A 21,655-nucleotide genomic window follows, 5' to 3' on the forward strand; every position below is an offset into this window, starting at 1 on the left:
TTGAGTTGGTTTAAGTAGACAGTAATCCACTTTGATTTACTCGGATTATCCCTTAGCTTGTCAATCTGATCAGAATAAAACTCTGTTTCTCCAAAATGAGGCTGTTTGAAGAGGTATCTGCAGCAGGTAAGATATTAACTGTTTATAACTTTAAAAAAGAACCCCGCCTAAAAAATCTGAGCTATCCCTCTAAGTGAACATAGTCTCCAAATCTAGGTTATGTCCAAAGTAGTAAAATAAAGGATTTGCCGTAAAGATTCAGACTTTTTGCTTCCTTACCCTGAAGAACTCTTTGGTGGAGCCTGCATCTAACGTTCCGTAGGCAATCTCTGTCTGCTTAGCCAGATCCTCGGCGCTCTCTATAGGAGACACCATCCTCTCCACTGTCAGGAAGGCAGCCAGGTTGGCAGTGTAGGACGAGATGATGATGAGGGTGAAGAACCACCAGACTCCACCGACAATGCGGCCTGAGAGAGACCTAAAAACAGGTGGAAATTATGTATAGTATGTAAAATATACAGCATTTATAGAGTTTTGATAAACAGAAGGGGATCAGTTTTATGCTAATGTAGGAACAGAGCAAACCACAGCATCAGTCTTTTTCTTCTTCATGGTCAATTTTATATGTAATCAGTAAGAGCAATCTAAAACCCTTGTGATGTTCACACCATCCAACTGACCTACATTGCATCACACCCTCTCTGCACTCACACAGTCTTCATTTCACCAGGCTTGGAGAGCTTAGCCCGGTCTGCTGAGGAAAGATAACCAGCTCCACAAAGGCCCACTCAGCCTCCTGCCTGCCAAATTAATCTCACTTTAAGAAAAGTTGCCAATATGTTTAATGGAACCACGCGCATTAATTGTTGGGGATTAATAAGCAGAGGAGAACACTTAACCACTGCTCTAATTACACTATGGAAAAAATAAATAAAATAAAAAACGATGAGTAAAATCCCCCCCGAGTCAAATCCCCTGTCTTTTCTCTCTGTGTGTCTCTTCACCTCCAAAAAAACAACAACAAACAAACAAAAAAAACCACCAGCTTCAGCGACAACATCAAAAACCACGCTGCGATGTATCCAACAGGCACTGGGGCAGAGAGTGGCGGCGCTCCTGCAATGGAAATGACACAAATCTGAAACAAAAAAAAGGGCTTTCACGATGCACCTTTGTACCATCGAGCCAAATGGAGTGTGAACATGAAGGCGAGATTAAGTACAGAGAGACAATAAAGGGAGAAGCTGAAACCAAATCGTTTACGATGCCTCTCAGATGATGGGTGGATGATGAAAGGAGCAGCAGCGGGGAGAAAGCACAGAGTGGTTGCGGAGCCTTTGAAAGCCGTGAAGCTGAGCTGTTTGCCTGAAGGTGCGTACATCTGTTCATGTCTGAATGTTTGACTCCAGACATCCCTGCTGAAATGGGTGACAGCGAGGTTAAGTTCAGAGGGTGATCATGTAATCCCCGTTTGCTTGTCTGTCTGTCAGCAAAAAACACATTGAGAAGGATAACAGATTGCAACAAGATCTTTGTTTGAAACATTGGTGGGAAAGGCAGTGAGGAATATGCATTCTCCAAATTCAATTAATTTCATATTTTATTTTTATGTATCATATGAAATCAAAATTGTGTTTAATGCATACATCCACCACTTACTATTCAGGGTATACAGGATAAAATACCTAAAATGAAATTAAAAAAGCCTAAGATTTATGTTATAGGAATGCTACTCTCATTTAAATTGTTTTAGTACTTATTACTGGTATACCTTAATAGTAAAATCAGCATTTCAAATGTCTTTAGTTTTAACAAAACTGTTGTTAGAAAACCTTTTTAACCGAGAGGGAAAAAAAAAAAAGAGCTACTATTGGTTTCTGAACATGGAGCTACATCGAAACTATGGATATTATGAATTTGGGCCCCCCGGTAAAAAAATAGATAAATAAAAAACACTTATACCACTACTGCTTTCTTTTTGAGAACAAAACTCTTGAGGAACACATCAGTTTGTTTGTAGGCAACGCAAAAAAGTCCAAAAACAGGAGCAGTCGGCTAACACTGAAATATGATGGATGTCCTGGCATGCTGTTGATGTGTTGCTGTCTTCAGAAGTGGATTTATTGAATCAGCCAAAGAAAAGATGGATTTCAAAGACAGGGCATTAAACTAAAACTCTGTACCAAAAGTGAATCTGAGGATAAGGTCTTTGATACTTCAGCATGACCTAGAAAACATAATTCAGATAAAATAATATTTGAAAAGGAAAAGATGAATTTTTAAACTGACCGGTCAGCAGTGAGTTTGGACTCAAAAGTCATTGAATAGCTTTGCAGAAAGCAGAAATATGTCCATCTGCAAGGAAATGTCTAGATGGCGAAACATTTAGAGGACGTCGTTGTTGCCAAACATTCAAATATGTTGTGTTTGTGTTATTAAAATTGATGTGAAAACCCTTTTGTTACAAATAATCTTGGTCATTCTTTAAAGGTTTTGAGACCATGAAAAATGAATTTGATTTCATGCAGATATTCCCATTCAAGTTGTCTGTTACATCAGTTTGAAAGGGATTGGATAAAAAAAATGCCATTAGCGTGCAACTTAGAACTTATTTCCAACAAGTCTCATTGCTAACTTTAATCATAGGAAAACAATTGATCTTGATGTTGATTGCAAATTTAAACACTCCTAAAAGCATAAAAAAAAGGATAAGTCAAAAAAATGTAGTGTTATGTTACTGCAGGGAACTGTTGTGTTTGGAAACGCAGCCTTTTTTCATTCAGTCACATGTGCCAACATCCCACCACTTCCTTCTATTCTTCTTCATCTATATATAGGTGCAGGTAGGTGCAAGTCCAAACACTGCCACCTAGACGATGGGAGTTTAAAAACTCTTACTGCCACAAGTAAATTGTAATTCTTAGGGTCCGGACAGCCTATTTTTTTTTAACAGTCCAAAAAGTTACTTTACACAAAGAGGAGTGCAGCAACTTTCCATTAGTTGGTTCGTGCTTTTAAGGCAATAGAACTTTGCAATAATTGTTATTTCTGGACAGTTGAAAAAAGCTATTTCCTGTACATTAGTGTTCAAAGTACTTTCTAACCTCTGGACAATCTTCTTGTTCCAGCGAAAGCAGTAGATTGAGAAAACTCTGGGAACTCCTGATTGTTGTGTTTGGGTGAACCGTGAAGGAAGTGAGAAGGAAGTTGAGTGAGGTAAAGACACGAGGCAGAGATGAAAAGTGAACTGGACAGAATCACCAGAGGCAAACAAATTCCTCAGCTTTGACTGCTGCTGGCCTCCAGAGATGGCAGCAAACAGCTGTCTAATCCTTCCCTCTCGGTCGTCGTGTTTTCTCTCTTCCTTCTTTTCCATCAGTCCACCGTTCATCCCTTCTCTCTCTCCTCTCCCATCTTTGTACACGCCCGGGGGCTGACAGGGGGTTTGTTTTGGCCCAAGACAACAATAGCCCACACCTTGGCACTAACACTGACACAGTCGAGTAGGGATACACTCGCAGACACGCTCCCTTCCAGAGACTGGTGTGTGAGCTTGCCTGTGCACGAGAACAACGAGGTCACCGTTTACCGTGCAGCTGGGATTTGGGTTTGTTAAAACCTCCTGCAGCCATCCTCAACAGTTGAGCAGAGCTCCTGGCAAACACAGACCCGCTCGTCTCAGTTTGTTTCCTTCTGAGCTACTTTTCTCCTGAGCCTCCTACTTTAACGCTCGGCAGCCAACCTTGATGCCTTGGTAAGACATTACCTAAGCCGTCTTATTACAGTAGGGGAAATCTTCCAAGCAGCACTGTAATTTCATAGTCTTGTTGAGACAATGATTAATCAATTATTCACAGCCTCTTTTTATTACGTTGCAAAGAAAAGAAACGGTAATGGGAGCAGCGAAGCACTAACTTGACAAAGGGAATCTATATTAGAAAGAAACACTGTGTGTTTATATTATTGATATTACATATGCTCAGATGATTAAACACTTTATCCAGTGATGCTGACATGAAATGTTGCTCATGATCAATCACCATGTAAATTTACCAAACAAAAACAAATCAGTGGTTTCGAAACTCAAGGAGCAACCTACACGTCAGGTTTTATCACCTGCCGCTGCAAGATTAAGGCAGACGGTAACGTTTTTCACCACGTCTGTGTGCTCAGATGTCTGTAGGTCTGCAGAATATTTCATGAACCACTGGCCAAATTTGAATGAATCTCGCACATCTTCAGCTGACTTTTGGAGTCAACTTCATTCACAATGGCTGCCGCAGCTAACTTAGCTTAAAAAAAACAAAACAAAAATGGCTACAAAGCAGACAGTTTTAGAGATACTGAGCTAAGATTTGGTGCTTAGTAGGAGCTGAGAGTCATCCCCAGCACGCCGTCCAAACACTGCAGATTGCACAAAGTCCTTGTTTAAAACTGTGGCGTTAATTGTTGGAGTCAACCCCGTCTCTGTGTTAGAAAAAAATATCTCATCAGCCAATAGATGGATCGTAAGAAAATTCTCTGGAAATAATTATCAGATGTGCATCTACGAACCATTTACGTTTGGAGTCAATGCAATTTGAGAAGGCCACCACAGCTAATCAACTTTAGAAAAAAAACAAACTATAACTCAGACAATTTTACAAATACTGAGCTACAATTTGGAGTAGTAGTAGCTGAGAGTACACATACTCCAAGGGACAGGGTTAGATTAGGGTTAGGGTTAGGGCTAGACTGAACGAGAGTCTGTGATGCTGTAAGTGATTGTGAATACCATTAGGTTTAAGATTTGACCTGAAAAGGTAAAGCTCGATCATTTTTCAAGATATGGGGATTTTAGTTTAAAACTCTGAAATGAAAGGCAGCAGGAATACTAGGCCTTTACATATAATTAGTTTAGGATTTGGTCTGTAATTTGGAAGACAACTTTTAAGCCACCAGTAGGACAATGCACATTAAAGTGCTAAACTTTCTTCCATTCATGGACAAGCTTTGCACCTTCTATCTGGTTGTTTGACACTATGTTGGGTAGGTTATCCTCATATTTAGGGTGACAAGAAAATACAGCATTTAAAATTATCAACAAGTGCAACTTTTATGGCTCGATGGTACACTGCTTGATTCCCAAAAGACTCACTTTATGTATCAATTAGCAAAACACAAAGGGCAAAAGGGAGGAAATTAACTTTACAGTCAGCTCCTTTTTTGTGTGCTTTTATTTTATTTCAGTGTTGTCATTTTGTCATTATACAAAAGAAAAAAAGAACGCCATGTAGAGCAACGCATATCAAAAGATTTCCGATCTTGAACTTCACCCTCAGCTATACATCTCCACCCACAGCTCTGCGAGAATCTGCCGCAGCTCTAAACTCTCATTAGGATTTCCCCCCCCCGGCTGGCCTCCTCTTTTCGATATGGTAATTAGCAGTGACTAATGACTTGCGCATGTAAAAAAATGAACCAGTAATGGCCACATTACAATGGATTAGGAATCGCAAAGGTTTAAATGAGAAAGAAAACGGCCTCCAATTATGTCGCGATTCCACAACAAATCAGTAGGAGATGGAGTTGGAGATTTCTGGTACACTTTGTTTTTTCAATTAGCAGGGACAGCTCTCAGTGACTGAGCTCACTCAACACTATACACAGCTTAGTTGAGGCTAGATACACAAAAGAAAGAAGCAAAGTGAAATGCATGATAGCAAATATACCTACACATACCAGGTTCATTTTTAAATTGAGATATCCACACAGTTAGAAGACAGTTAACAGTGTGTTTATTTGCTTATTAAATGGCCCCTGCTGTGTAATGAACTGCTGGAAACGTCCTCAGCTCACTAAATGACAAGATGCTGTGAAAATATTGACAGTTGTTTAAAAAATGTGCTGTGCAGATATCCACTTTAAATTCAAGTTTTGTTGTTGTTTCTTTTAGGTCTTTAGAAAAGTTATGAATAATTAGTATAGCTTCATGAAAAAAGCAACATCACTTTGGAGAAACAGTTAGCTTTTTTCTGATTGGCCAGCTAACGACTAGGCTAGCTCATTAATCATCATCATTTTACTGCCAGTTGTTAGCTAGCAGAAAGCAAACGCTGTTCAGTAAATCTTTAGGTGTCCATCATTCTCACATTGCATGGTGATTTTAGCAGAAATATTATGTTTTTTCTGCTGGACGTGCCTGCAGGTTGCACTGGAAATGGTACAGCTAGCTGCAAATGCCATTTTTAGAACTTGCAAACAAGTAAATAAAGTGAAATTACCAGTGAGGTAAAAATCTATACTGTAGATGATTTTTGAAGTACATTGTCTGATAAAAGTGGGAAAGCGAGTTCCTGTCTCCTGCTTCATTGTGCCTGAATGATAGTAAACATATTTCATAATCTGTTTTGCACATTATATTTATAAATGTAAGCCTGTGAGGCCTAAAGGACTGGGTTTGTTTTTACCACTGCACTCCACTGGTTAAACAGCCTCTTCACTGGGCTGACATACATCACAACTATGCCTTAGCTTGTAAATGTTACGAGTGGATAAAAGTGTCATGATTCGCCCATAAGCTCCTCAACAAACACAAACTGGCTGTTAAAAACATGCATAAGAATATGGGCATGTCAGGACAATTAACCAGAATAAAGTATTTATAAACTTGTATGTCATTCTGCTCCCGTGCACAGGGAGAGTTTTGGTTCCCTGCAGCAGCTCCAGGATGATCTAAAGCTTTAGCAGACACATAAATTGAATTTGATGCAACAAATGGTGCTTTTGGAGCCTGCAGAGCCTCAGAAATCAAGCACTTTTTTTTTTTTTCAAATACATTTGTTTGATGCTTCCATTGTGTATGCAGCTTCCTACAATGACACTCTGCCTCTTTCTGTCTCTGTTAGGCTAAATAAAACTCCTGCTTGTGTGCTTTTATTTTGACAACCAGACAACTCCTAGGATTTATTATTGCCTGCTGCAGAAGGCAAAACGGTGACAATGTTTTTGCCTGCGTATTTGTTTGTTTGTCTGTTGTTTTAGCAAAATATCTCATGAACCACTGGATGGATTTTACTGAAACTCCCAGAAAGGAATTACTGGATGTACATCTACAACTGATTAATTTTTGGAGTCAGCCTCATTCAGGATCGCTGCCACAGCTGACAGTCCTCAGCACACATCAAAATTGATATAGCTCAGTCAAATTTACAGATATTGAGCTACAATTTGGTGTGGCAGTAGCTGAACACTATCTCCAACACATAATTTGAGTGCAACACATTTCACAAAGTCTTTGCTTAAAACTTTGTCAATGTCATTCGTGTTTGTCTGTTAGCAAAATATCTTGTGATCCACTGGACAGATTATAATAAAATTCTTAGCATGTAATGATTGGATGGATATCTACAACTGACTAAAGTTTGAAGTGAACCTACTTCAAGATGGCTACCACAGCTAATCGAACTTTGCCAACACTAAAATGGCTATAACTTAATCAAATATCCAGCTATTGAACTAACGTTTCAAGTGTTAGTAGCTGAGAGTCATTAACAACACATACTTTCAGCGCTAATGCATTTTACAAAATCTCGCAATATCACACGAGATCCTGCATAACGTTATTTACAAGGTTTGACCAATACGGCTCTTACTCCATCCCTTATCAACACAAGATGATCTTCGTCTAAAACTCTGGCATGAAAGGTGGTGGGTGACATGCATTCCTTCAAGGAACGCTTTAACTAATTTAGAAGCCTTTCATTTTCAAGGTGACACAAACATGTGAGCTATAAACATGATGAAGAAAAAGAAAGATTTAATAAAGCATCTCTCTTCCCCTAAAGGTCACTATTACCATAACATTGAGTAGAAAAGGGAATATTATGATAATGTTTCTACCCTAAAGCAAATGCACCACAATCCGGTAATTACACACTTTGCAGTACAAAAGCATTAGCGTTCAAAAGACTTTTCTAATTGTTTATGGGATGTTCCCATCATCAAAAAGCAACTAAGTTAAGTAGCTGCTTGTCAATACGAGGCTTGCTTAAGCTGAATGAATACAAAGTAATTTAGTTTGAAGGCAAAGTCCACAAGTGTTGTTACGGCGGTACCGATGCAACCCAGGGCTGTGTTCCCGGCACTCGTGGCTGTAAACATGTTTGCAGGATGATATCATGGAGGCTGTAGAAGCAACATGTAACCTGAGATAAACCAGCGCTGGCACATGGAGTGAACGCTCGCTATGCACCCACACACGTACGCAAAAAGCCTCTTAGTCACTCTGGCAAAAAGAACAAAAAAAAAAACAAAAAAACAACGACAACAACAACAAAAGAACCCCCACAACAAATATATCACTAAAACTTAGTACAATTCTCACAATGTTACATCTGCCTGCAAAAGAAAACATCATTAGAGACACTTGATGTGATACCGTGTTGCTCAAAAGGAAGAAAAAAAAAAAAGATAAAAAATCTGTTTCTCTTTACGGTTGCCATGGTATCACACTTAGCACTCCAAACAGTGCAGCTGAACTGAGAGAGATTTTAGTCATCTCACTCCTCTTCTCCCTCGTTCTGTCTCCCTCTCTCTATAAGAGCATCCCTATAGCAGAAGAGGATTGCCATTAAAGAAAAAAAAACTCATTAGTTTTTACAGACCAGATAGATCCACTAATGAGAAACTTAACAGCCGAACTATTGGTTGTTGTTTTGTCAGTGAAAGCAGATTGTCTTGTTGGCTTATTCCTTGGTGTATAAGNGTCATATATTGTCACATCTGTATGACAGCTAAATAATAAAAAAAAAACAATCCTTTCTCACATTTGAAAACATTCTCTCTACTTCCGAATGTTTCAGTTTCCATTTGATGGCAAATTCACCTCTGAAGAGAAGGTATCTCTGTCTGTGCACAAAGTGTGGTACCCCACTGAGCTCCTCCGAGAGTGGGGGTGTACTTTTCTCCCTGGTTTCGGCTTGGCGAGTGTGCATGAATGTGTGATCAAAAGTTGCCTTCGTGCGATCCCCGGATAAATAAAACATAAGTCACGGCGTGAACTAAACCGAACCGGCTCTTTATGAATAAATCATCCTTTCCACTCAAAATTTCCCCAAAACCGCTTTGTGGCAGCTCACTGACTCTGCAATTATGTAACTCTGCATTCCCGCAATTCAGCCGTATTCTTGATGGCCCTGACAGTTGTAGCAACATTAAGACAGAATGATACGTATTAGATAGGTATCATTACACTAAGCTTAGCTTCAGTAACAAAGAAAAACATAAAACTTGAGCTGATTTATGGTAAATTAGATCAATAAAAAAAGAAACAAGGTTTTGACCGTTGTCGTTAAGTTGTGAACCAGAGTAAAATGCCAACTGTTGCTGCCAGTGTTGGTCAACTATAATTAAATGTAAGATTTAGTTATTTCCCACCACATCGTCATCAAAGCCTTAAAAACATGCTTTTTTCTTGGTTTGAGTCTTTGTCTGGGTGTTTGATTATGCTCTGACTTCATCTGCTTGGTACCCTTCTGTTTTTCTCTGAATAATGGTGATTATTCTGCGGTGATGTTTTTGTAATTGTCACAGCCACTAATATCCCCAGTTGTCCCTGCTTCCAGCTCCCCATACACCACCTGCCTCCCATTAGTAATCAGCACACCTGGTAATAATCACTAGTCACCCCTCCCTTTCTGTGCACTCCTTGGGTTCTTCATTCTTTTGTCGTATCACCTGTGTAGTCCTCGCCATATTGGCTGGTTTTGTTTTGCCTTGGGCTTCCTAAACTTCTGTTTGATTAATAAAGTGCTGTTGATTCCACAAGCTGCTTGCCTGTCGCCTCCTGCCTGCCTGCATTTTGGGTCCTTTCATCTAACTGTGCAACAAAACATTCCCTGTTTGCTTGTAGAGCTAAATCTTGTCAGAACGCTCCAAAGTAGAAGACCAAAACACACACAGGCAGCAAACATACTGAACTCCAGGACAAGGTTAACTATTCTCACTTGCAGCACGCATAATTTGGTCATGAAAAAACCCCCCAAAACAATCTTGTTAAATATTCTGCTTTAATGGCTTTCAACAGAGCATTTTGAAGTTCAGTGTAAATGCCGCCTCTTGGATTTTGGACATTTTCATTTGGATCTTCATGAGTGTAAAAAACTATGAAAATAGAAAATAGAATAAAACAAAAACATCAGCAATTATTGTATGTTAAAATAGGATTCAGTGGCAGGTCTGAGATGTCCTTGTTATTAAATGTAACAGAACTGTCATGTGTAGAAAATATCACTTCAAGTGATCCAGACTTCCAGCTCAGATGAGATTCCTGGAGGCCTTTATTCTGATAAGCATTTATTTTATTTTTTTTAACAAAAAAGCCTTAGTCTTACCACAAAAGGCTCGATGAATTCTGCCACTTGAAATCATTGATTCCCTAGGATTCTCTATTTAACATTGCTTTTGTAATAAATTGATAAAAATCAACAAGGTTCTTCCTGTCTCCCTTATTATTATTATTATTTTTTGTCACAATAAGGGTGGCAAAATTGTGGAAATTTTTTAAAGTTGGAAACTTTCCACAGGAATTAACAGGGATTTATGGGAGTAAATGAAAATAAACCTGGAATTTTAAATATTGAAGGTTAGCTCTAAACAGGGATTTTGAATATAGTTAGAGGAGAAAATATATTTTAGCATATTCTTGACTAAAATCACTAGATTTCATGACTGTACCATGCAGTGAGAGATAACAGACCCTAAAAACATGATAAACAGTGTCTTCTGGACGTGTAGGGACAGATGGAAATAATAACATGTAAGAGATTTTGTTCAGAGTTGTAAATAGTTCTTTTGTGAAATGCAACTCACTGCAGCTTGTTTTGATTTTGTGTAGATAAAATGACAACAAATATTTTTGTTCGGAGTTATGTATGCAAATCTAGAAAAGGAATACTACAACAACAAAAAAGAGAAACCTTACAATGTTCAAAATCCATTGTTCTCCAAAAGTTGTGACGCAGTGATGTCATCAGGGACATCATAATTGGTGCATTAGGTCATTAAATTTGCTATTTTCAGAAATTTAGGGTCAAATTTATTATTTGCACATGTATGATCAAACAAAATGTTTATTTCCCCATCTTAACTTTCCTTTCTGGAAATTTGCCCGGATTTTTCCACCCCTTGGCAACCCTAGTCATGGCATACTATAGTACATACAGTAGCCATTCGTGTTGTTCTTGTTTTGGATTTTCATTTGTTTTGTAAAACAGACTGTATAGTTTGTTTTGACAGGTATTTTTTGCTGTTAGACAGGCAGATTGTATTTCTTAATGTCTGTCCCTTCGCCCTTTGCAAATAAGGAAAGTTGCAAGACAAATGAAAGCCTCTTTTACGTTTTCTAGTTAGTTTCAGAAAATTAAGGATGATGAAGGGAACAAAAATGTATGATGAGAATGATGTCTGTCTTTAGTAGCCCCCCCTTTTGGGTTTGAGTTTTCGCTCTATTCTAACTTTAAGTCACTCTTTAAACATTTAGTTTCACTGTCCCTGCTTCTAGTTAATGAAATATGAATGGACGCTTGTTTTGCAGGTACACTGAGTTATTTCTCAAATAGACTACATGCTTGAATTTTACAGTACACACACACACACACACACACACACACACACACACACACACACACACACACACACACACACACACACACACACACACACACATACACACACACACACACAAGAAGCATAACTATATGACAGAAAACTCAGTTTAAGAAATACAGACTCTCCCCTGGCTCCTATAATGCACCACATACACAATCTCTGACGGCCAGGCTGAGTTATTGTTGCCACGGCAGGCAGTGCGTGAGTGACAGGGATAATTTATTTCAGTTTACAACCATGTAACGGGAGAAACTTAGACACTAAGGAGTAGAGACGACTCCACGGGACCATAAAAGCCTTTGTGCGCACAAAGACATCAGACACATAAACGTTTCAAAACAAATTCACCAGAGGAGCACGGCGAACACACACTCCTTCATCTGAGTCCTCTTCAAGGAAAGGAATCCAAATAAAGGTTCAAACTAAGGGTGAAGATATGTATGAAACTAGTTGCAGCTGAAGGATTATGCTTTTTACACTTTTTTACCATTTCAGCAAACAAACACGAGCCATTAAGTGAAAGACATTAAAGTGACTCACTCAAACAAATCACTTCAAACTGAATTATTGTGGTACTTTTCATTATATTGACAGGACACAAAAACAGAATTAGGTCACATGAGCAAGTATTCCTATTATACTCACCCAATCAAATCATTTAAATTAGACCAAAAGACTTAGCGATAATTTACATAATTCAAATCTGGCCTCTGTGGAAAGGTTTTGGGGGATAGCTCATTAAATGACCAAAGTGGACTGCTGCCATCTTAAAATCAACTCCATCCATCCACCCACCGACCCACCCACCCACTACTGCCTATTTATGGTCGGGTCATGGAGGCAACAGGTCCAGATAAGAAACCCAGACATCCCTCTCCTCAGCGACACTCTTTAGCTCCTCCTGGGAGATCCCAAGGCGTTCCCAGGCCAGAGAGGATACATAATCCCTCCAGAAAGTTCTGGGTCTGTTCTGGGTTCTATTCGCAGTGGGACATGTCCAGAAAACCTTCAAAGAGAGGCATCCAGGAGGCAACTGACTCCTTACGATGCCAAAGGAGCAGAAGGGTGACTCCGAGTTCCCCCCGGACCACAGAGCTCCTCACCTTATCTCTAAAGTTGAGCTCTGCGACCCTTTGACCAAAGCTCATTTCAGCCGCTTGTATCCAGAATCTCGTTCTTACAGTCATGATCAAACAACTCTAATCTCAACAATTTCAGAACAGTTCTGTCACAGTTTGGGGTTTCATAGTGTTTGTGTTATGATCATTTGGGTTTCCCTGTTTTGGACTTCTTTGTTTCTTGCTTATCAGTATATTTCAGATTTTTCTGACAGTATTTTATTTTTTTTGTCATTTATGTTTAGTTACATCTTCAGCCTGGCAGCTTTAGACTTTTGTGTTCTGGTTCTTTGCCATTCTTTTCCCGCAGCTCCCTTGCCTTACCCGTCTTGCACTCAGCTGTCAGTCATCTGTAATCAACCCAGCTGCTTTCATTTCATAATCACCCTGCCCAGTACTTATACCCCTGAGTTTCTCTAGCACATTGTCAGATACATGTAGTGCTGATATGGCTGTAGTCCTAACTGCGTATGCGGTCTGCCCTGTCTGTTTGAATAACTATTTTAGCAGAAATATTACTATACTGCTGCAGGAGGTGCTCCAGGCTATATGGGAACTGCTACAGTTAGCTGCTGCTGTCTTTGCAAGTGGATGCAAACACCCATAGATTTCCATACAGGGTTAGGCACAGACAGCTAAATTTGGAAAATTAATCAAAACTTGCTGCATCCACAGTATTGTTGTGTTATCAAGCCACTATTTGAAGACCTCTTTTAAGTGCCCTGAAAAATGCTTTTGATACCTGAATAGCTAATAAATGTCCATGCATTTTCTAATGATCTAAAATAAAAATACTACATTGTAAAGGAAATATTCTCAACTTGTCATGATTGCAAACTACAGTTCACAGTTTTCAGTGTGTGTATATATATATCCAGAGATGGCTGATGTCTAAGTCCAGAAAGAAAGCTGCCACAAGTGATAAATTCTGAACCAAATACAGCCACTGAAAGAGGCAGATGAGAGAGGAGGAGGATTGAAAAGAAGCAACGAGAGCGGAAGGAAACGGGCAGATGATTGGATGGATGGAGTGGTGTTTAGGTGTGTGATTGGGAAATGGGAATGGAGGGGTGTGGGGGGCAGTCTCAGAGTCCACCTGTTTGCAGAGATAAACACAAGGAGGGCCCATAAGCACAGACTGGCTTTTAGGAGGATCTGACTGACAGTCCTGACATTTAGAAAGAGCACAGTAAACAAGGTCTCACAAATAGCACAGGGAGGAGAAGTGTGGCTAATACACACTTGGAGACGAACTGTACACATCAATGCATCACATCAGGGCATGAACAAAGCCTTGTTTGCATACAGATGCATGCACACTGAGCTGACGCAGAGGAACCTTTAGGTTGATAAAATCAGACTGGGTAGGCAGCAAATGAAGAAAATGGCAATAAGCGCATTCTTTTATTAGATTCAGTGTAAAAAAAATAAATAAATAAAAAATAATCCCACAGCCGACAGAGGCAGACAGAGAAGGTAAACATGTCTACTGATTAATCCAGGGGAGGATGATCAGTGTTGTTACTTTGGCCTTTTGTCTCTAATTAAACAGAGACGTATGAAACGCTGAGCTGCCTTCCTCGGGGCTGAATGCATCTCTAGAACATTCTGTTCTCACCTTTTCCTGATAAAGGCACAATGATGAGTAATTTACAAGTACCTATTAAGAAATGTCACCCTGCCTGAGGCTACACTCATTTTTTGGGGGGTGTTTGGTTTGTGTATTACACAAACACCTTTACAACACCTCGGTAACATGTGATCACATAGCTGAACTTACACTACTGATGTGTCAACTACAAGACATCATACATTTTATAGTTGCAAAATAAACTAAATTATTTGTTAGGCCTTTGCGTGCCTGGTTTTATCTTTTTCCTCAGCTTATTGGGCTCATTGGCTTCTTGGCAGAACGTGAGTGTAATGTTTTGCTCTCAAAAGGCACAAAGAATAGCATCACATATCCTTTTTAAAAGATTTCCAGACAACCTCTTAAGAATGCTCAACATGCACCTCCTTCTGTGGTTGTGTGTGCGCTGCGTTAACTAGAGCAACTAGGTCACCTAAATTTTCAAGGGGAGGATGTTTCCTTCAGGGCAGCATTCGGCAGGGTGAAACATTCAGTGTTTGGTTTTCAAGACACCATGCAGACACTAACAAAAGGAATGTTATCATTTACTTTTATACTTACATAATGACTATTCCTAAAAAACACCAAATAAAAAATAAAAAAAAACACACCAACAACTGTAAGACAGAATACGATATTTATCCAAAGTAGCATCTCCTGAGAAATTTCGCGTAATTTTTTTCTATTTAGAAGCTCTATTGATGTCCCAGTATGCAGGTTTTTATGGGTCAATTTATAAAGATCCACTCTTTAGGTCCATAAAAAACGTAGTATAAGTTGCAGTCAGCATAAAAAGACTTCATGAATTAATTCACAAAGTTTCACACAGCGAACCATAGAGGCAACATGACAGCTGTTTAGGCCCAGCTGGGTGATTTTAAGAGGAACTTCACAGAGACAGAACAGCAGCATCACAAATATAGACTTGCTTGCAGAGAAAAACTACATCATCCTCACATAAAGCCAAAAGTGCTATTTTTCAGGTTAATTTTCTATTTGATATAACTAAACCAATGACTTTACTTTAATTAGCAAAGAAAAGCTTAAGCCTGAAATGAACAACATCTTATTTTGGAAATGGGTAAAAGTAAGTACAAACTTTTTCTTTTAACCTGCCCAAAACAACTGCTTTTTGTAGTTTTACTGAAGTTATTTTGTTTTTACTTGAAGACACTGAGGACCGGCTACCCTTTGGCCATGTGCCCTTTAAATTAACAGAACAACAAGCTACATTTAATTACTGAAGTGTGCTTAGATAGTGTTTTTGACCAATTGCAATAAGCCCTTACTATTTAAAATCCAATCAACAGATTGGGGAGAACTGTGGGATGACAACACTTTGACATGTAGTCAAACTGCCAACCATCTGATTGGCTGACACCTGCTTATACTCTTAAGCCACGGCCTCTTTCATTAACTTCAAAGTTGGAAATAAATGCAAAACTTATTCAAAAACAACAATGATTTGCTTTTAGGCACAGTCATTAAAATGGTTTCCATCAGCTATGACCGCCTGCATAAAAGCGAAAACAGAACCAAACACTTAAAAATATGCATCAGCACACACAGTAATGCCTGCAGACCCAGGAAAAAAAAGGAAAAAAAGTTTGTGCACAAAGAAGCTACAGGGATCAAGCTATCTGAGGAAGCACAGTGGCATTCTCTCTCTCTGTGTGGTATACAACAAAATCAATCGTTTTTGCTGCTGCATTTCCAGCCTGTAGGAGAGCATTTGGACAATAGGCTTCATCCTGGATAAAGCACAGCAGAGTCTGCAAGCAAGAAACAGTAAATGTCAGGAGGAGGCGCATGGAAGGAGGGATTCACTCCTTACATTGTGTACTGCTGAGCATCTATGCTCAACCCCAAATGTGCAGGTATTCTTAACCTCCCCCCCAATCTGATGACCGAGTAAGCCATGCAAGGTAAATGAAAATACAGCCTGTAAATGTCACAAGATGGAAGCCAAGATGAAAAATGGTATGCCAGCACAAGTCTCTAACTTCTTTAACTGCTCCATCCTCTCATTTCAATCAAAGAAATACACGGGAAATGGTTTTAGTGCAATCCGTCCAAAACTAAAATCAATAAATGCTATTTTTATGCTTTAATATATGGTATTTTAAATAGGGTGAGGCTAAGGCTTTTCATTCCTAATGCCTCCTGGCATCGTATACATATTTATAGCCCAGACGGTAGACTTAATCACTCCACATCGCTCAAACCAAACAAAACATTTTGCTAGATGTCACACTGTTTGTCTCAAATTATGTAAACACTATAGTTTAATACACATCACTTAATGAAGCTAGAATGTTCTTCAGTTTATCAAATCTATTCAATTTACAACCGTACTTTGAAGCAACACCATCTCCATCTTCCCAGTAGTCACATCACTAAACTGTACATATAAATAATGTATACATAGCTCATAGAGATGGGAAGTTCTTCCTTCTCGTGACCCAACCTGACTCTGTAGGTTCGGAGTGAGTTTACACTGATGATACTGTTATTCATCTCCTCTTCTCTTCTTCCAGATCCCTCAGGAGAGCTCAAAAAGTCGACCCCAGTGCCTCTAATTTGAGACGCTTAATGAGATTTTTAATTGGTGACCTTTTGAGGATGGTTTTGTACCACAACTCATAAGAGCACTTGATGGAAGTCAGCACATATAACACCATGCTTACACCAAGATCCTTCACAACACTCTTTGAGCATTTTTTTTTTCTACCCACAAGTCAACAAACTGTAATGACTGATGTTGATTGACAGGACTGCTTTATTAGACTGGGAGTTTTAAAGAGTTTTTTAGTTTATAAGCTCTTTCTGTTGTTTAGTACAGAAAATATCTCAGGGTAAATTGCTACCACAGACGTTGTTTTATCATCTAAGAGGTGAGTGGCCAAAACAAACTATGTCTCATTAAAAAAATTCCAACTGAGAAGTGGTAAACTTATGGAGCAGTGAGAGTTACTGTGCACCAACAATCAAACGGGAAGACTCGGAGGACTACAGATGCAAAACTTTTAACACTCGGCTTCTTACCGTGGTGAGATATCGCAGCCCTGCTGCATGAAGGCGCCCAGTGAAAACCAAAGAGAATTAAAGATGCCAAACTCGTTGGTCTGTTCGGGACTCTGCTGGTTGATGTTCTGTTGCGTTGGCGTCTGGCTCGGCTGCACCCCGTTGGAGGCTGCTGCTTGTGTGGGAGTCTGAGGCTCACATGCCTCGTCGCAGTCCTCGGCGTGCCACTCGTACGGGCTGAATCGGCTCACGAGGAAGAGGACAACACTGACGCCGATGTAGGCGAACACAATGCACATCCAGATCTCATAAGCCAGCGGGTCCAGGAATGAAAACACTCCTGGTTTGGATTTGGTGGGCTTCTTGATCATGATGGAAATACCCAGAGACATAAAGGGCTTGGAGAAGTCTATCACTTCTTCACGGACAAGGGTGATCGTAAGCGGAGCCACAGCCAGATCTGCTTTCTGAGAGACGAGCACAAACACAAAAAGACATATAAAGAGTGTGTTTAATCTGGAATTTCTGGCATTTTTTTTGTGCTTTACCAAAACACCTGTAACAAAAACAGAATTGCCCTTAATTCGATTTCCTGCTCTGTGTGGAATTCACTTTGTTTCGACTTTCACTTAACAGTATACACAGATGACCTTTAGAAGTGGCTTTTTCCCCAACCTTTTTCTGTCAACAGAGAGCACAGTCAATGCTTCATGCTGTCAATATTGAGCGCAAGCTTTTTTTTATAAATAAATAAATCCTTTCAGTCTATGATTGCAAGCATAAGCCTTGATTAAAACATAAAACGATTCACAGAAATTAGAGATTGTCTTCATATATTTATTATGATATATATTTATGAGGTTATTTACATTAACATGTTTATGTGATGATCTTAGAGAACACATTATGAACAAAACAAGCATCCAACCCACTAGCTGAGCATTTCAATTTGTAGGCACGACTAATTTGAGGTGCTGGCTACACTAACTTAGATTTAGTTTTCAGACCCCCTTCAGCGTCTTAAAAAAAGCACCAAGCAAGTATGGTCTTTGATGTTTGTTATTTGCAACACAACTGCATCTAGAGTAAAAAAAATGGTGACATTTGTACTCTCTCTGAGTAATTATTTTCAATGTAAGTTCAGCGTAAAGCCCAGTACATGGGATTTAGTCTAATGAAGCTGCAGTTAAAAGGGGGAGGTTATCAGAGCAGAGCAGCAGAGTTAAAATATGCTCAAAGATATGGTAACCATGTTGTCTAAATTGTCCCCTTTCCACTTAAAGTTTCAGAGTATTTTGCTAATAGCATGTGGGGATGGAAACAAGTGCAGCTTCTCATTTGAAATTTAGCATTTTGGAGATGAAGTTGGCCCAGTGACTAGGACAGAAGAAAGCAAATGTAAAGGGCAACACAAGGCAAAACACAAATGTGCCATAATGAATCCATTATCATATGTATACAGCACCATCCAGCAAGAGTTAAGAATTTTATTTTGCAGTTTGATAGTCCTACAGGAACTGCTGGCAACACTGGTTGTTGATTAGGAACAATGTTTAGCTAACATTAAGCATTAACTAACCCAACAGTAGCCGAGTGCTGACGGCTAATAATGCTCTCTTAAATAGAAAACAGTCTTAAGTGTTTATCTTCTTGGCTGCAACTGTTGGTGACAAATTGCAGCATTCATGAATGACTTTTCCAAATGTCTTGGAACGTTTCTGAGGGTTCGTAATATCTCTGCAGGAGTTGTCGAGCCTATCTTTCATGTCGCTGCACTTGTGAACATGGTCAACATATCAAAATAGTCAGAGTCACAGCAGGCATCTTGAACCCGTCATTTTTTAACTTTTGGTTAATCTGAAGGTGCAAGGAATGTGAGAGGCTTTGGCGACCTGAGATATCAAACTGCGACTGACTGGTGACAAAAAAGAATAAATGATGATCAAATGAAGGCGTAAGTGAAAGATTTTGTGAACAAAACAGACAGAAAGAATTGCATATAATTTGCAGGAATGTTGGTCTTTTTTGCAGTTATATTATGCAAATGTACTCTAAATACTAATTAAGTGGGATTCCAAGTAAAAAATTGTGTTATTTCTCAGAACTGTGTGTTATTAACTAGTCGCAGCTCAGTGAGATACTAGCCTTAGACAGAGCTCCCTTTACTTACCCCGTACACCAGTTCACCAACCATGCCGTTCCACATCTTGGTTTCGGGATCTCTGGCTCCATACTTGCCATCGGAAACAATTTTCAGTTTGTACTGGTAGCCCACATGCTTGGCTATCTCTGCAGCCAGCTCAACAATGTAGCCCTCATACTTATCGTTCCCGACAAGCTGCTCGTGGTTCTTCTTCAGCATCACATATGGAGATTCCTGTTGGATATACGAAACATATCAGATTCTTTTTCTTTTCCTTTATAAAAGTCGCGTCTCATTCCAAACAATTCATATGTCAAATATTACTTTCAACTATAAAACCTTTATTCCAAAGTGATTCAGTACTTCACCATTATAACAACAAACTGCATGCTACTGCACATCATTTTCTATTGCCAAGACTGTAAGTAGGAAGCATTACGTTTACAGCAGGAACTTCTGTTTAGCTTCTGAAGACAAATCACTGAGGCTAAGAAAACAGTTTTAACATGCTGAGTTTAAAATCACAAACAAAAATTTCAGAAAAAAAAGCTCTTACAGGCAGGTGTAACTTAAAGGGTGAGTTTAGATCTTTTGTCCTAAAACAACTCCAATTTTAAAAAAATCATAGCTCATGCAAGCTGTTTTATAAATCTTTACTTTGGAGTCAGTTACACATTCGCTTGCAATCATGTGGTTATTTACAAGCGATAATAGCAGCAACAGAAGTATTAGGAGTATTAGATTGTTTGTTGTATAATAACCATCTAATGTAATGATATTATATATGTTTTTTTTTAAGATGGCAGCAATCCACTTTGGTCTTGGCCCCACTTAGACTAGCTGTTTGCTTGTTAAATGGTCAAATCTAAACTTCCTTTCTCCAAAGTGAGACGGTTCAATGAGCTACAGCAAGAGACATATTAATTGTTCATAACCTTTCCACAGAGGGACACTTCAAAAGAGCTGCATTATTCCTTAAAGTACAGCGCCATTATTTATTCCTTATTCATAAATCAGAGTAGATTTATTTGTTTGAATGGGCCCGTAATTGTGAAAGACTGAAAAGATAACCATATGGAAGTGAAAGGTATCATTTTAGTGTAGTTCCTTGAAGAAATGGGGCTTTATTCAAACACAAAAGGTACCTGAGTATTATCATTAGGATGGCAACACAGCAATGAAAAGTGTTGATAACATGTGGCACTCTGTGAGATAGCAGAAGAATGGAACAGAATTACCAAAAGTGTGAGGATTTTATATCAGATCTGAAGAAATACCCATGTGGGAGTGTGTGTGTGTTTGAGCCTTGTAGACGGTGAGACTGACTGTGCTTTCAAACCCATGCGACCTCCGTTTCACGGCCAGGCTGTTTTTTTTTTCTTGTCATACCAGCATTTATACATCTTGCTCTGATTGACTGGCCAGAGAAATTACAGCTGACATGACACCTGGGGCCATACTTCACTTTCAGGAAAAAAAAAAAAGTATTTCATACAGGATTTTAGTCATCTCAGTTCGAACATGTCCACCAGCAGTTGAGGAGGCAGCAATTCTCCCCCCAAGTGGTTATATGAGCCTGTTTTTAGCTAAGTCCTGCCAACATGTTTCAAAGGATTTAGAGGGCTTTCTTCAGTGTGTTATGGTTGTATAGGTGCTGCCTTGGTACTTATTTTTGTGATGAAAGAAATTATTGCTTCACAAAACCCCACTGGCTCATTGGTAGACAAATGGCACACTAGGGAAGCAAAGGTCTGGTTTTACTTGCTTATGCACCATATGTATCCACAGTCACACACACACACACACATAAAGTAACACTCCTTAGGACTCAACCTCACTGTCTGAGCATTTCAACAGAGATCTGCCGTCACTCGACCGTGTGAAATACGATACAAACACATATCCATGCGGCACGGGAGCACTTCTGTATGCTCAAGACAAATGCCAAACATATACAGGTGCTGGTCATAAAATTAGAATATCATGAAAAAGTAGATTGATTTCAGTAATTCCATTTAAAAAGTGAAACTTGTATATTATATTCATACATTACATACAAACTCATATATTTCAAATGTTTATTTCGTTTAA

At 39.1% G+C, this 21,655-nt stretch overlaps 1 protein-coding gene across 5 annotated transcripts in view; it reads right to left on the minus strand.

The window, feature by feature from the left end:
• The window catches only part of gria1a (glutamate receptor, ionotropic, AMPA 1a), a 91,873-nt gene that overhangs the window by 20,627 nt on the left and 49,591 nt on the right, over positions 1-21,655 (minus strand). For all 5 annotated transcript variants that reach the window (XM_017419717.3, XM_017419716.3, XM_017419719.3 and 2 more), the window contains exons 10-12: positions 19,592-19,798; positions 17,443-17,888; positions 280-478 (exon numbers count right to left, since the gene is read on the minus strand). In XM_017419717.3, the coding sequence (XP_017275206.1) occupies positions 280-478; positions 17,443-17,888; positions 19,592-19,798 (852 nt within the window). The remainder of the gene's footprint in view (positions 1-279; positions 479-17,442; positions 17,889-19,591; positions 19,799-21,655) is intronic.

The sequence above is a fragment of the Kryptolebias marmoratus genome, linkage group LG9, assembly GCF_001649575.2.
Source record: "Kryptolebias marmoratus isolate JLee-2015 linkage group LG9, ASM164957v2, whole genome shotgun sequence".
Taxonomy (NCBI): Eukaryota; Metazoa; Chordata; class Actinopteri; order Cyprinodontiformes; family Rivulidae; genus Kryptolebias; species Kryptolebias marmoratus.